We start from the raw sequence: 17592 nt of genomic DNA on the forward strand, positions 1-17592 counted from the left end.
AAGGTGTACTTTGCTGTGATGAAGCTATGCTGGCGATAGTTTGATAATCTGAATAGATAGGAATTAATCATCAATAGATTCTTTTTATCGTTTCTCTTAATCTATCATCAAATTTGTAAGTGTATATCATTATTGATGTACATTTAGGAGGAGTATACCATTCATTGACGTAGATGTGGAGACTTGGATCTGAAATGGCGCAAATTCTGAAATAAGCTGTGGGCCCTGCATATGGGTCTAAGTACAAACTAATCTCCCGTAGATGATTTTATCATTCAAATGCAGAAATATAGGCCTACACTTAAACTAATTTCCCTCTTTTCGTGCTTTAGTACGTTACCAAAAACATAAAGATTTAAGTCGGGAACATCGTGAAGAATAAAGTGGTATCGAGAATGCCGCCGAAAACCTTTTCCTGTCCCAAGTAATTTGGGGATTAAGATGTCCATATGACCTCTATTTGCTGATTGATCAGAAAACATGTAGACCGGTTAGTGAATCAGGTGAAAAGAATGCTTTCTTGGCCAGCAGACACAGATGATTTCCACTAGTAAGTAAATAAAACGGTTAATTAAAGGAGAAAGAAATCCATCAAATAATAATTGATATTCTTATTCAAAAATTGCCAGTGAATTTGAAATATATGTACAATGTATCTTAAAATTGTTTTACGTGTATCTCCCAAGTTTGCAGTTTCCTTGCTAGCCATGCATTTTCACATGAGAGTCGCCAATTTAAAATACATGTGTGATACAACTTGTGAGATACCCACTGACCTGTATTTTGTAGGACACGGCTTCACCTGTGAAATTCAGCCATGACAATGACTTCCTAATGATAGACCATTTTTTAAATATATTCAGATGAAAGGAAATTCTTTCATCACATACTGTGACCAGACATTTGGTTGAGCTGTTGGAACATTTGAGCGGATGCTCTAAAATAAAGGTAAGATTAATTCTGTAGCAGGTCTGAATGTAGGACAAGCCAATAAAGAATCAAATCATTTCGTTTTTCTCATCACTCTTTACCTCTTAAAAGTTTATTTATTCTCCTACACTATACTTCAAGGGCATAGTACAAATATATAATACAGAAAGACATATTGTATTTAAATACATGTATACTTCTCTTATATAACTTTGGCATCACATTAATGTAAACACTAAGCAGGATTTTTCTTTTATTCAGGAACCAATTCCTTTGAAACTCATTTCCCATAGAATTCATCTAGCTAGCGCACTTCATAATATATTATCAATGTGAATAGAAAATGAAGGAAAAGAAGAAAAAAAGAGAGAAGAAAATAATTTTAAGCATTAAGACTTTCAAAAAACCCAATGTTAGTGCATTTTGATTACAACATGTTGTCTATAATAATAATAATAATAATACATAACATTTATTAGGCGCTTAATACTGATGTTTCTAAGCGCACAGTGTTCTGATTAAGAGAAGACTATAACCCGTAGAATTAAATTAGAAGAAAAAGCAAAAATACAAAAGTAACATAGATAAGGTAAGAAAAACAGTGGCAATCAACTAAATAAAGACAAATATGGTGCGCACCTCCATTGACCGACGCACAACTGCAATTTACAATTTGAAAAGATATTGTCTATGCTATTGATAAAGGAACGATCCTAAAATTAACTTCACCTTGTCTAGAATTACCCTTTGACCTCATTTAAGCAACCCAAATGTTTAATCGTAAACACACTAAGTCATCACAAATACAGAATATATCACGTTTATCTATAAAAATGAGAAAATATATTAATTCTTAATGTATGTACACACATTCAAATTATGACTTTTAAAGTGATTTGGATATTTTCTGCAGCGAATTTTGCTCCAGGCTATAGGCAAAGAGACTTGGATTACGATCGAAGATTTGTTGGTAATCTTTACGGTTGGGGTTAGGTATTTCATTATTTGAATTAGGGAACCAACTTATGCTAGAAGTTGACTGCGGGTTAACTAAAGCTGTACACTGTATCTTCAGCCAAGACGTCTACAAATTTGCGCACGTGACAAAGTGAAACGGGCACATTTTAAAAATGAAAGGGGCACCTTTTCGCAATAAAAAAGTACACTTTTCCTATATTGAAAGGGGTATTTTTGACTCTGGTTTATATGTCAATGGTAAACTATAGAAAGGCTGTCTTTTATCGAGATTTTTTTATTACAGCCATTTCAAGTTATTGACTAAATACTGTCTTCTGAAAGCCAAATCCCTTTGTGTGAAATACAGTCTACCGACATCATTTTTAGGGCATATGATGGTACAATTGATAGCAAGTTTATCCTATTTTAGTATTTGGCAAGAATTATACATGTAAAAAAATGACAAATATCTACAATAAGTGTTTACTAATGAGGCCCAGACTACAAAGATGCTAAAATGTGCTATTGAAAGAGAGTTAACAAACGTAGGCGGCGGTAGTGAAAAAGACTAAACAATGAATTTGCTGCGCCTCTCTTTGAACAACAAATAAGTAAATTATCATCTACTTTTAAGGGATCTTATATTTTCACGGAATTCAAATTATTGTGCCTTCCTTCTATCATTCTGATCCGCTTATATATTTCCTTGCAGTGTTTATCAGTGTTTATCAGTGTTTATCAGCCTTTATCATTTTTTATCAGTGAATTTCGTTTATTTCTCGTAAAGTGTCGTGACCTCGATCCAGGCCCTCACATTTTGCTAAAACCGCATGTTCCATTTACATCTTGGCAGGCAGTGCTTTCTGAGTGTCAGGCCCTACTTCACTGTAGAGGGGAGGGTCCTGTGCTCCCACGTTGTAATTTGGTTGAGGTCCTGGTCCTGGTTGTGGTCCAATCTGGGGGTAGGCCACTGGAGCGGGATAAGTTCCCAGGGGTTGATTGACTGGAGGGGGCTGGTGATATAACAATGGTTGTCCTGGCAAAAACACAAAGAGAATAAACATGTTATCAGTATTCAAATAAAGTCAAACTTGTCGTAGCGACTCCCTGCTTATAGCTACTAAATTAAGAAATTATTTAGCATGTATATATATTATATAAACATAAATAGATTATCTCCAAATTAACATCGGTACATGTGTTACCACGGATGTGTACAACTGACGACTTGTTCATAGTGGCCACATGTCTATAGCAGCCCTTTTTATCACTTCCCCTTTGATGACTGCTATAATCCGTTTAAAGCTCGGAAATACATCTCTATAGATTTGGCCCAGCGAGTTAAAAAACTGTAGCTTTCACTCTCTCTACTTTCTTATCGAAAACAATCTTTCACGCCTTCAGCATCTTAAAGTTGACACACAATTTTATGATGAAACTTGAACCATAACACAAAATCACACAAAGAAAGGGCAAGCTGCAGAATAAAAGTATTATGTTGAAGATTTTATTTATCTATGACTTATGATTGCAACAACAAAAATCTCACTCTTCTTTGTATATATTTTTTCATTAAAATGATAATTGTATGACCGGTCAGTGCTTCAATAGTAAAGCACAATGTCTGTAATACATGCGTTAAAAGTAATCATAATTCAAGTAACTATATATTATCCTAAATAATATAATCATACTTAATGATTTGTATCCGATCCGCAAATTTGTTTTATTTTTGCTGAATGATATTTTGCTCTAGTAACAGCCCAGATATATTTTTTCTCAAAAAGAATGTTAAATAAACTTACCAGCTTGCTGACCAGGTGCAGGGACCATCACCATCATGGGCATGGCATTGTTCTGATAGTGGTAGACCTAACAATAGGAAAGGGATTAATCATCAATTTAACAATGTGTTAAGTATAGAGTCCTCATTGATATATACAAAGGAAGATCTGCTTATATTATCGGCAGGGTTACAATTTTGATCTGTTTAACAATGAGGTATTTACTTTACTATAGAAAGGAAAATAAATATACTTTGCTGTCCATTCTAATAAAAAATATTATGACAATAAATAGAACAAAACAATTACATGTTTTTCGTTTAAAATAACGACCCGAATGTTAAATTAAACCTTTCTTTTAGATAATCTTGTTCACTTTAAAAATTACGCCAATTGCAGCGTTACTCTATAGTCTATACACTTTCTTCCTCATCTAATATCTCACCATTGTGTTTGTTGGTGTGTCCTTTCGTCCGCAACAAACCCCAGCACAGCAGTAACAAGCTGCAACGATCGCAACAACAAGCTCGAGAAGTCCTATTATCGCTAGGAAAGAATCGAACGTAATCCGGGCGTTCTGAGGGACAAAATAAGAAGATACGAACACAACTTCGCAACCTCGCCAGTCCTCTATAGGAGTTTGAACCTAAGGAGGGCTGTGTGATGTGCCCCTTCTATGATTTGTTAATGATACAGGGAATTAATGTGAGATTTTTAATATTTATACATTATATTTCTGTTTTACACATGAAGGCCTACATGGGTTATACCAAACTTTAAAATGATTTGAAAACTACATTTACATTAATCTTTTCTTCTTATATATAGAAGTCAAGAAATTTCTGAAACAGATTTTTTCTTTCCTTTTTTTACAACCAGGGAATAAGAGGCCTTCTCAGGCTGTCATGGTGTGTAAAATTATTTTCAGCATAGTTCGAATATTCATGATCTCGTACTATAATGCTGTTACTTTGTAAAATACTAGGTGGAAATGTAGTTGTCCCTAATAGTCTTGGATATGGTTTTACCACGGATTTACCTAGGTTTTACTGCTGGTTTTTTACCCCGGTCACCTGTCATACCAAAAGGTTATACGGGATAACTTCGGGATATTATCCCAAGCGGAACCTTGGTATGAAAGATTTTTATTTTGCACTGCAAATAAAAAAACTTACCGAGACTGCATATCCACAACCCCAAAGCCCGATGAAGCTACAGGTATTACTGGCACTCACTGCTGCAGATGTGATGCCCATAGCAAATACAACAAAACCGACAATGGCAGATATGATAGACATCACCATGTAAGCCACGATCTAGTAACAAATGAAAGATACATGAATAAACAATTGTGAAATGAAATATATCAAATACAATGAAGTTAAACACAAAGCAATATTATCAAATAAAAACCATAAAAGATATCTTATTATTTTAGATTTACCCGGCATTGAAAGTATGTATATAATAATCTTAATTGTTAATTACAGGAATCAAATTTAAAAAAATCTCCTAAAGATATTAATAATAAACGAAGGATTAAAATATTACAAAAGCAAAATCTCTAAATCTCATCCAAAAGAATAAGTGTAGGTATTCTGAAAAATGTATTCCCGCCCTTCAGCAAGAATATAATAAATCTCTCAGAATAAGTAAAGTTATTTGGGGGGATGAGGTTTCTTTTAAAGATCAGAGATGGTGCATTAACTTTTTATATCATACATGAAATATGCGGGGGGGGGGGGGGGGGGGGGGGGCGCGTAGAATAAGGTTGTACTCGCGTATTTCGAAATATAACTACATTATATAACAAAGGGAAAAAAGAGGAAAATAACTGAATAGCCATGCAATGACAGCTGTTTATTTCATTTTAAAATTAGGTCCTATATAGGTAGTTACCAATGGGACTAGTAATTCACTAATGTGGATCACTAATGGGGGGGGGGTGCAATACTTACCACACATGTATTCTTCTTCTTAGAAACTATTCCCAGGATCGCGGTTGGGAGAAAAAACTGGAAGAGAGGAGAGGAGATTTAAGAAAAAGGGAATGGTTGGGAAGATCGAGAGAGAGAGAGAGGGAATCATATAGAGAGAAGGAATGCACAGAGAAAATATAATAAATTTATAATAACATCACAACAATGATATACCTTAAATAAGTGTGCTAGCTTGTTTCCTTGACAATGCCAATGGAGTCGGCTCAAATCATTCTATTCCAAACTTTTCAACAAGACTATTGCCTTCAATGCATTTCTATTCCGAATTAAAAAGAAGGGATACCCCTCTGTGTTTATTTTGTAATAAGGACCACACACAAAAAAAAATCAACATTTCTAATACCACTATAACCGTTTCAGGACAATTCCCCCCTGGACAATCATCCCCTGGAAAACAACCCCCAAGGACAATACCCTCCCAAAAGACAACCATCCCGAGGACATTTACCCCAGGAAAATCCCCCCCCCCCTTTCCCTGAAAATCACCCCTAGGACAATCTTAACATATTATAGATATCTGTGCAAATTTAATTATATAGGTTTTCCCGGCCAACTTCGCAATTTTGCTAAATTCATGATCCATGCATTCAAATTCGCATTTTAGTCATTCAAATTTATGTTTTATGCACCCTTTTCATCAAGCGTTTATAGTTATTAGCATGACCGATATGATCATACGGTCACGTAATACTGCAGTTCGTACATTTAAATTCATTTTACAGCAACCAATTTGATAGTCCAATTTTCTGATGATTCCCTTCAAATTAGTGTTATATGTTATGACTCGAGTACTAGTACTGATTTTTCAAATGTGCTATTAGGTTATATTGGAAGGCATTATCTATTAATACATCCCTATAATTCGATTGATTTATTTTCTTCACTTGAAAAGAAAAGTCAGTTCTTATATTAGCAAAAGTTTACACGATCACCAATTTCGGCCATGGGGGGGGGGGGGGGGGGGCTTATAAACATTGAAGTAGTTTTGTGTACAGCGGCTATAGTACTCACAAGCAGTCCGCTCCATATGCCTGTACCAACTATGCTGACTTGTGAGCCGACGATCAGCTCTATAATACCAATCACGACAGAGGCTATGGCACAGCTGAGCTGCATCCAACCAGTGATTTTTCCACTCCTGGCGTTGTATCCATCTGATTTATTTGACTTTTGCAAGACGATGTTAACGGGTTGGTGGGCCGCAACCTGGACTGGATGGGCGCCAGCCTGATGCATGACTACCTGTGGTGCCGCGTTGGGTGGATATTGAACTGCAGCCATCTGTTGAAAAAAAGAAAGAAGAAAATAACGAAATAACTTTGACAATCATTTCGCTCTGATGGTATCCTCTTGTTGTTTTGTGAACAGAAGCTAAGAGTGAAGATCGGTTTGGAGCCGGAGTCACTTCAGTATCTTAATGACGACGATGATGATCCACAGAGTTGTTTGGCGTCATGTATCTGTTTCAAACATTCAAAGGCGCCCGCTCCTCCAATAGCCATGTAATACACATTTTTGCTCGGAAAAGAGGCCTGACTTTAAAGCTTTCTCAATTGTCGGTGTCGCGAAGAATAGGAGGGAGTGAGTTCCAGAGACATGGAGCAAGTGAAGAGAAGGCACGATCACCATACACCAAGAGTCGTGTAAGTGGAACTTGGAGAAGAACTAGTCGTCCAGACGAGCGTAAACCCAGACGAGAATGCTGTTCTTCTACCAGGGAAGCCACATATCCTGGGAGCTGATCATGAACAGCCTTAAATGTCAGCAGTTAAACTTTATCATGTACTCAACCGGCAGCCAGTGTAATTCTTTCAAGATTGGTGTGATATGGTCGGACTTCTTCTCCCCGTGAGTAAACAGCCAATTACTGACTGTATAACAACAATGGGCTTCATTAATAACCAACAACTCCCTATCAGGGGCGTCTCCAAAGGGGGTGGGGGGGGGGTGCGACACCCCCCCCCCCCCACCTGTCAGGATATTGTTGGTAAAATTGCGCTGCCGTCGGGAAAAAAGAGAAAAGGGGGAGGGAAAAAAAGAGAGGGAAAGGGAAAGAAAAGAAAAAAGAAAAGGAAAAGAAAAGAAAGAGAGAAAAAGAAAGGAAAGAAAGGAAAAGAAAGGGAAGAAAAGAGAAGAAAGAAAGAGAAAAAACATAAAAGAGGGAGGAGAGGAAAGAAAGAAAAGAAAGAAAATGAAAAAAAGAAGAAAAAGAGAAAAGGGAAACAAAAAAAAAGGGGGTTAAAGAGAGGAGAGAGGGGGTAGGTAAGAGCCTGAGAGAGGAGGAGTGGGAGTAAAAGAGAGAGGGGGTTGTTGGGGGGTTGTTGGGTGGAGTCGTCTCGCTGTGTCGGGTAAGCTGTGTCGGTATTCTTGCTCGATCCTCGTGTACTATATCAATGCAGAAGTTTGAAGTTGGTGTGATGTATTGTCGATTGGCCGAAAAATTTTTCCCCTACGAACTGTGACTTTGTATCCACTGTCACGACTTCGAGAGTGACTACAACTACAATACTTGTATTTTCTCGAAGTTTCACTTTCCTATAATATCAGCTAAAGAAATCAGAGGTTTAACATTTTTGGGGAAACTAAATTCAAACAAGGAATAAGAGTCAACAACGGTACGACGATTCGTCTTCCTTTCTCTATATTTTGATGAAACGCCAACAATTCCACGCTTCGCGCGGGAGGGGAAAACTTCATTTAGACGAGTCGAGAACGGTACAACGAATCAACTTCTTTATCTATCTATAAATAAGCTTCCGCGATTCGCGCGGGAGGGGGAAAATCTTAATAAAGATAAGGATTAAGAGTCGAGAACAGTACAACAAATCGTTTGCTTTCTCTCGTAATTTAAGGAAACGTCAAAGCTTCCACTCTACGCGCTGAAAGAGGGAAACTGAATTCAGACAAATTAGGGTTAAGAGTCGCGAACGGTACAACGAATCGTCTGCTTTCTCTAATAATTTGAGGAAATGTCAAAGCTTCCGCGCTTCGCGCGGGAGGGGGAAACTTCATTCAGACAAGAATTAAGAGTCGAGGACGGTTCAACGAATTGTCTACTTTCTCTAATAATTTAATGAAACGTCAAAACTTTCGGAAGCGCGGGAGGGGGAGAACTGAATTCAGATAAGGATTAAGAGTCGAGAACAGTACACTGAATCGTCTGATTTTTCTCATAATTTAATGAAACGTCAAAGCTTACGCGCTTTGCGCGGAAGGGGGAGAAACTGAATTCAGACAAGGATTAAGAGTCGAGCGCAGTTCAACAAATCGTCTTCTTTCTCTAATAATTTAATGAAATGTCAAAGCTTCCGCGCTTCGAGCTAAAGGGGGAAACTGAATTCAGACAATTAGGGCTTATTAAGAGTCGAAAACGGTACAACGAATCGTCTTCTTTCTCTAATAATTTAATGAAACGTCAAAACTTCCGCGCTTCGAGCTAAAGGGGGAAACTGAATTCAGACAATTAGGGCTTATTAAGAGTCGAAAACGGTACAACGAATCATCTTCTTTCTCTAATAATTTAATGAACACCAAAAAATTGCGCGGGATGGGGAGAAACTTAATTCAGACAAGGATTAAGAGTCGAGCGCAGTTCAACGAATCGTCTACTTTCTCTAATAATTTAATGAAACGCCAAAAATTTGCGCGGGATGGGGGGAAACTTAATTCACACAAGAATTAAGAGTCGAGCACGGATCAACGAATTGTCTACTTTCCCTAATAATTTAATGAAACGTCAAAACTTCGCGCGGGTGGGGGAAACTTCATTCAGACAAGAATTAAGAGTCGAGGACGGTTCAACGAATTGTCTACTTTCTCTAATAATTTAATAAAGCGTCAAAACTTCCGGAAGCGCGGGAGGGGGAAACTGAATTCAGACAATTATTAGGGCTTATTAAGAGTCGAAAATGGTACAACGAATCGTCTTCTTTCTCTAATATTTGAAGGAAATGTCAAAGCTTCGCGCGGGTGGGGGAAACTTCATTCAGACAAGAATTAAGAGTCGAGGACGGTTCAACGAATTGTCTACTTTCTCTAATAATTTAATGAAACGTCAAAACTTCCGGAAGCGCGGGAGGGGGAGAACTGAATTCAGATAAGGATTACGAGTCGAAAACAGTACACCGAATCGTCTGATTTTTCTCATAATTTAATGAAACGTCAAAGCTTCCGCGCTTCGTGCGGAAGGGGGAGAAACTGAATTCAGACAAGGATTAAGAGTTGAGCGCAGTTCAACGAATCGTCTACTTTCTCTAATAATTTAATGAAACGCAAAAAACTTTGCGCGGGATGGGGAGAAACTGAATTCAGACAATTCAGGCAATATGCCTTAATATGTAAGTATATAAAACATGCAAGTACACAGCATATAGCCGAGGCAGATCCAAGATTCTCTTGCCGGGAAAGGGGGGGGTATCCTCTATTTCTCTGAGAAGCAAGCACGCATGTGCACGATAAAATTAGATAAACAATGGGAAAACAAGATTCCTTAAACTGAAAGATCTTCTCTCAGTTTTCTTTTTATCCCTATTTAATTATTTTTGTTTTGTTTCGAGGGGAGGGGGGGGGGGGTCTGAATTTCCTGCCGGGGCCACACTTACATGTAAGAGTTAAGACTTGCTTTAGATATGACGAGATCAAACGCCGCAAAAAAAAAACAGCGGGGGGGGGGGTTACGTGTAAATGCGTCATTACTGAAAAAAGCTTACAGTTACTATAGTTTCCTCGCTTAGTATTGTCAGGGACCCTTGGTCCGCCACTGTAGTCCTATACAAAGATATTGGTATACTCGGAGGATTCGATTAGTGGTAGTTAAAGTTTTATCATCAGACCTATATATATCAAGCCAGGTTCAAAAAGAAGTAATGTCATTGTGGTATTTCATTCTCCCCCCCCCCCCTATTACCACATCCTGGCGAACTAAAATCTACATAACGGTAAGATATAATTGTAAGTAATATCAGTGGTGGATCCAGGATTTTCCAATAGGGGCAGGGGAGGGGGGGGGGGTGAAATGTGAAAAATCGCGCCGACCGATATTTCGTTCAGTGAGGGGGGGGGGGGGGTGAGTGAATACTCCTTTTTTTCTCAACACCCCTACCCCCCCCCCCCCTTGGGCCAAAAAACAAAAAACAACCTTTTTACTTGTTTTGATATTTTATATTATTATTAAATAAAGTAACATTACTTCGACATAAATGAAACATATAAACAAATCGCACCTTTCCATGTTAAACATCTCGTCATCAAACTTACAAATGCAAACGTTTATTTCGATCGCGATAGGTAATATCAGTGGTGGATCCAGGATTTTCCAATAAGGGCAGGGGGGGTGTGTGAGTGAACACTCCTTTTTTTCTCAACACCCCCCCCCCCCCCCCTGAGCAAAAAAAAACAGCCTTTTTACTTGTTTTGATATTATATATTATTATTAAATAAAGTAACATTACTTCAACATAAATAAAACATGATAACAAATCGCACCTTTCCATGTTAAACATCTCGTCATCAAACTTACAAATGCATAACAAAGCATACATAGCTTCAGTCACTACAGAAACAGAACAGAAGCATAATTATACAGTTGGAAATCATTACTCATAACAGTTATACAATTTAACATAATATTACAAGATCTGAAGCTACATTACACTGGATCCCACAAATGTAGAAGTCTTATCTTTGTCTAATCATTAAGTTTTGTTTATGATTTAGTTCTTTGTTTATACTTAAAATTTTATTTAAGTTTGGATTGCTCACTATTGCAAACTATTATATACATGAATATTATCATTCAAATGTAAATAACCAAAACATTATTGTACAAAATACTGTTGAGTTACCATCGTTGAGTATTGATTATTCAGGCCGCCCTGAATTCAGTATAGGAAATGGATGAAATTATTCATGACATATCACGATAAAAACAAAATAGTCTATAATCGAATGGAGTCAACTGACGACTGTAATCCTGACCTTCCCTCCCACCTCCCTGCCTGCAGTATATTATTTCAATTTCGTGTGCGTGTAATATCAAATCAAATGCTCTCGACGGAGACGTATGGCCAATAACAATTAGCCATAAAGGCCCGAATTCACAAAGCAAGGTTTGAGCTCAGACCAAGGTTTGAGCTCAAACCTCCTTTTGTTTCGCCAAACCTCCTTTTGTTCTTTACAAACCAGGTTTGTAAAAAACGCGTAAAACGCGTCATATGACGTACGAAAACCAAGGTTTGTCGACAAACCTCCTTTGTGAATTCGGGCCAAAATGTTTTACAAACCGAACTTTCGACTCGGCATTTCAGTCTAATACAAGCCAATGCGTGAACAATAAAGTACAGGTATAATATTATATATTATTATTATTACTTATACCGCGCTTTTCCCAAAAGGCCCAAAGCGCTTACAGTGAATGAAAATAAAAATTACATAAATACACTGTCGCTCATCAAGTTGGAATATTTTTGTTTTATCCCAATTTATGGAATTATTTTAAAAATAATTTAAAAATAATAGATTAACATAATAGTATACATTCTTAAATTTTATTGAATAATAATTTGCTAATGTGCGTTTTGCGTGACTGCTAAAGCATGTGTATGCTACTATGCTTATCAACTAGGGGACCTACGCACTTAAGTCATAAATGACAGTAATGAGGATTAATGCCCCACAAAAGCATAATATAGCATATCGACACGGTTTTGATCCTGGGGCCTCACAGTTGCTTTGCCACTGAACCATGACTGTACGCAGCGGGGGTCTAGGGTAGGGGGCAGTTTCCAAAAATAAAAAAATCACAGAAAATGCGATAAATTTTCAATAATTTATTGCATTTTACCCCGGTCCCCAAAATAAAAAATCCTCTGGACGGCCATGCATTATGGCTCAAAGCATGGGCACACAGAAGATTTTTTTTTATGTTGGGAACCGGGTAAAATGCAATAAATTATTGAAAATTTATTGAATTTTTTAATTTTTTTTATATTTATGGAAACTGTCCCCTACCCTAGACCCCCGCTGCATACAGTCATGGTTCAGTGACAAAGCAATGGCCTCGTAACTGTGAGGTCCCAGGATCAAAACCGTGTCAATGTGCTATATTAGTGCCCTTTTGTGGGGCATTAATCCTCTTTATTGTAATTTATGACTTATAAGTGCGTATAGGTCCCCTAGTTGATATTCAGAAGCATACACATGCTTTAGCAGTCACGCAAAACACACATTGTCAAATTATTGTTCAATAAATTCTGAGAATGTATACTATTATCTAGATCCACTATTTTAAAATTATTTTTAAAATAATTCCATAAATTGGGGAAAAACAAAAATATTCCAACTTTATGAGCAACAGTGTACATATAATTAGAAAAAACAGGCTTACAACTACAAACTGCAAAAAAAAAGTGTTTCTAAGGCCTTTCTGAAGGTAACTGATGGAGACCGTCTTATTCTAAGTGGACTGGTATATACCTCGTATTAGTGTATGAATACTCATGTATATTGTATGTATCAACATTATATATTTGGTTTTAAAAAATGTGAAAACAAATTTCACGTCTGTTAGACATTATTTTCATTTGCAAAACGGTCAAAATGAAATTCACTTCCCTTTTCACACGTTATCAAAGCTCATCTTTAGGTTTTCACCTAAATAAAAGTTTACCTCTCTTTATGGAAACGCCATTAATCTCAACAACAACGGGCACATATCAAATAGTGAACAAAAAATGTTCAAGATTATACTGCTGTTTATAATATATATTTATATCTTTATATATATATTTATATAAGCTATGTACAATATACCCTGATATACACCTGGCAATATAATAGTGTATGATGAGTGATGGTTGGTTGAGGACTTAGGGTCAATGGTTGTAGTACCAAACAATAACAAAGACAAGAGCATATGCCTGCATTGATCTCAATGTTCCGTTACAAGCCACACGTCCAGAATCATACAACAAGCACATGCACTGCACTACTAGTACTACACATAGTAGATTACTACAATGTACATGATGTGCATGGGTAATACAAGACAATAGTTTCGTGAATAAAAAGCAATGGAGATGAAGGCTCTTGTGTCACATAAAAAAACACCTATAGACTCACTGTCACATAGTCAACAGTATATAGTATTGTATACATTACAGTGGAAAATACAAGTAGTACAATTATTTTTGCAGTGCCGACGCGTTAACACGGTATTTTCTCGTGATGACTTCCAGCAGTCTGCATTCATTTAACATAAACAATTCTAAAACCATGTAATGTTAAACATTGTCTGACTTACCTGACAGTAAATGGTGATCAAGTACTAGTAAAGCTTAGAAATCCCAGTTCTTCTCGGTATGTATAATGACTGTACAGTACACGCAGCATGAACACTGTTGACAAAATAATAACAATAAGCATGCAGTACAGTGTAGTGAGAGTACTGTAGGCTGTGTGGCGGCGCAAACTGACGTCACAACACTTTTGTTCGGATTATTAGCCAGAATCGCGTCTATACAATTTCACGGTACCAAAGGTTATACGTCATTATAGTGATAAACCATGACAAAAAAGGCATTACATACTGGTTATTTACATTCTGAAGCCTTAAAAGGATTTGTTTTTCCTGTGGAAAAATAGTCTGCATCGGAAAATTAAGAATATCTTTTGTAACAATTTTATTATGTACAAAGTGTATTTGTATAGTTACCAGAAAAAATGAATTATGTATGAACAAAAAAGGAATATCTTTGTTTACCTTTCTGTTGGAAATGAAATAAATATGAATTGAATTGAATTGAATTGAAACTGGAAAAAAAATGCCTACCTGTGTTTGTATAGGAATTCCTTTAGATATTTTCCTTTTATGAAGCATAACCTTGATAAAAATTATATCACATAATTATTTGATAAATAAATTTCAAAACTTATGAGTCACAAAATGCCTTGTTCACATTATTTTCTTAAATAGCAATAAAACCAGGGTCTTCTTTCAATCGGAGATGAGTTATGGTATTCTCTTACCTGCAAATTCTGATTCCCTCGTCCACAAGAAACTGTCAAGAAACCTCAAGTTTCCTCAATTTGGTAAATTCTTAACATTAGTAACATATATTTTTTCATGCAAATTGATGTTTGTATAATTTGTGCTACCACTCTTTTAGATTTGTACTTTTTGCAAACAGTTTGAATGGAATTAAGCTTCATAATCTCTTTTGGTAATTCAGGAAAAAAATCTGATGGGTAATGACAACCCACATACACATGCTTTCTTAGCGATCAGGTAAAATAAACAAACAAACTATATTTTTTAACCGATCGTATCAAAATCATGATTTTGTAAAACGGGTTGTTCGCTGCCTGACATCCGTAGGACACGGACAAAGATATAAATGTCATGGATTTGGTTTCATGATACGACGTCCTGATTACATGTACTCTCAAGTTTGCAAGAATTACTATTTCTGTATGGGTGTGGGGAGGGGGGAGGGGGGGGGAGACTAAACTAACTTATTAATTGTTTAATCTACTATTTGCAGTATTATATACACATATCCAGATTGACCACTGTAACTTTCTGTGTGTGTGAGATAGCTTGTGTCTTATGAAACAGGAATCTGAGGAAAATCTAACCCTGGGACAAAAAATTACCTGCCCCCCCCCCCCCCCCTCTTTCCAGAAATCTATCCCCAATTTAATTTACCCTCTGTTTTGGGGTAATGGAGATAATCATTGTCGGTTGGGGGAGTGGATATCGGACAGCCTTCAAAATGGATGAAAGTTTATTCATTACACTATTTTGTTAAAAAAATCAAGACCAATTACAGAATCTTATATGTAAGAAGAAAATCAAATAAACGATTTTGATGGATGTAAATGTGAAAGTTGATTCATTCTTATGTGTCTTATGTCAGACCATTACAATCTTGGAGCTCATTTACTGAGCCAACGTACCAGGAAATTTATACACAGAGTCATGTACTTGTATGTTGTATGTGATAAAATATACACTGTTGGTCATAATGGTGGAATAATTATTTTTACCCAAATTTATTAAATGATTTTGACAATGATTTATTCCTAATAGATCTAGATAATAGTATACATTCTCAGATTGTATTGAATGAAAATAGGGGAGTGTTTGTTTTTGCCTGACTGCTAAAGCATGTGGGTGCTACTATGCTAATCAACTAGGGGACCTATGTCCTTAAGTCATAACTGACAGTAATGGGGATTAATGCCTCATAAAAGGGCACAAATATAGCACATCGACACGGTTTTGATCCTGGGGGCTCACAGTAACGAGGCCATTGCTTGGTCAATAAATCACGAATGTACGCAACGGGCGCTAGGGTACGTCGACGCCCCCACACACATAAAAAAAGAAAAGAAAATGCAATAAATTTTCAATAATTCATTGCATTTCCCCCCAGTCCTCAACAGGAAAAAATCCTCTGTAGGGCCATGCATTATGGTCCAAGGCACGCCCACATAGAAGATTTGTTTATGTTGGGGGTCGGGGCAAAATGCAATTAATTGCAAGGACACCCATCAGATTTTGATAGGGGCATTTATAAGAGGTGAAAAGGGAATAGGTCCCTTATTAAAAAGGAAAAGGGGCACGTATCATTATTAAAAGGGGAATTATCAGAGTTGAAAGGGGCACTGACCAGATATGAAAAGGGGCACTTATGAAAATGTAAAAGGGGCACTTATAATAAAGGAAAATGTGCATTTGGTGAATGAAAAGGGGGCACTGTTCAGATTTTTAAAAGGGGCAGTTATGAGAAGGGGAAGGAGCTCTTTCTTTTTAATGGGGGCACTTATCATGAGGAAAAGGGACACTTATTAGAAAGGGAAAGGGGTAGTTGTGAGAAGGGGAAGGAGCTATCTCTCTTTAATGGGGGCACTTATCATAAGGAAAAGGGGCACTTATTCGAAAATAAGAGGGGCACATGTTAAAATGAAAGGTGTGCTCATCCGAGTTTAAAAAAAGAGGTAGTTATTAAAAGGAGAAGGGGCACTTCTTACAAAGGAAAAAAGGGGAAGTTGTCAAAGTAAAAGGAGCACCTCTCAGTTTTGAATAAGGCAATAATCAGAGGTGAAGGGGGCATTTATTAAAAGTGAAAAGGGGCACTTCTCGTACCTGAAAAGAGGCACTTACTAGAGATTAGAAAGGGCACTTATTCAAGATAATTTCAAGATTGATGAGAATGGAAAATGGACACTTATTGCAAAGGAAAATGGGAACATGTCGAAGGAAAAAGGGCACGTGTCAAAAATAAAAAGGGCACTCGTCAGAGGTGAAAAGGGGGAAGGGGCACTTTTACTAAGTAATAGGGGCACTTATCAAAGTAAAAGGGGCACTTTTGGGGTATCTGAAAAAGTGGGGGGGGGGCCGCCTCTGAAGAAGACGATTCGTTATACCGTTTTCGACTCTTAATAAGCCTTAATTATCTGAATTCAGTTTCACCCTCTTGCGCGAAGCGCGGAAGCTTTGACGTTTCCTTAAATTATGAGAGAAAGTAGGCGATTCGTTGAACCGTGCTCGACTCTTAATCGTTGTCTGAATTCAGTTTCTCCCCCTCCCGCGCGAAAGTAGACGATTCGTTGAACAGTGCTCGACTCTTGAATACCTTGAATACCAAAGAATCTGGAAGAAAGCCGTCTCCAGCTGCCAAGCTTCTAGGTCTAACTTCAAGGGGGGTGGGGGATGTCCCAGCTTCCGGGTCTTGCACCATAGTCGTTTTACATCTTTATCTTGCTTGCTGGCTCATATCAGGAATGTCATAATTGGAGTGTCTACTGGGAGAATGGTGAATTATTTTGCTCTTTCTTCCAGTATTTGTCAAATCTGGCTTTAAAGCTGTTTACCTAGGTTGCAGATACCACCAACTCAGGGAGGGAGTTCCAGTCGTTGA

General features: G+C 37.2%; 1 protein-coding gene across 1 annotated transcript; it reads right to left on the reverse strand.

Annotated features, from left to right (window-relative positions):
• Window positions 1-1754: 1754 nt before the first annotated feature.
• LOC593349 lies at window positions 1755-14143 on the reverse strand. The gene is made up of 7 exons (XM_030973830.1): window positions 13971-14143; window positions 6683-6952; window positions 5630-5686; window positions 4847-4987; window positions 4117-4248; window positions 3693-3759; window positions 1755-2923 (listed from the first exon to the last, which is right to left on the reverse strand). Exons 2-7 carry the CDS (start codon window positions 6950-6952, stop codon window positions 2727-2729), a joined length of 864 nt encoding a protein of 287 aa, XP_030829690.1. The 5' UTR covers window positions 13971-14143; the 3' UTR covers window positions 1755-2726.
• Between the last annotated feature and the right edge of the window lie 3449 nt (window positions 14144-17592).

This window comes from Strongylocentrotus purpuratus, unplaced genomic scaffold (assembly GCF_000002235.5).
Source record: "Strongylocentrotus purpuratus isolate Spur 01 unplaced genomic scaffold, Spur_5.0 spur5_scaffold_7, whole genome shotgun sequence".
NCBI classification, from domain to species: Eukaryota; Metazoa; Echinodermata; class Echinoidea; order Camarodonta; family Strongylocentrotidae; genus Strongylocentrotus; species Strongylocentrotus purpuratus.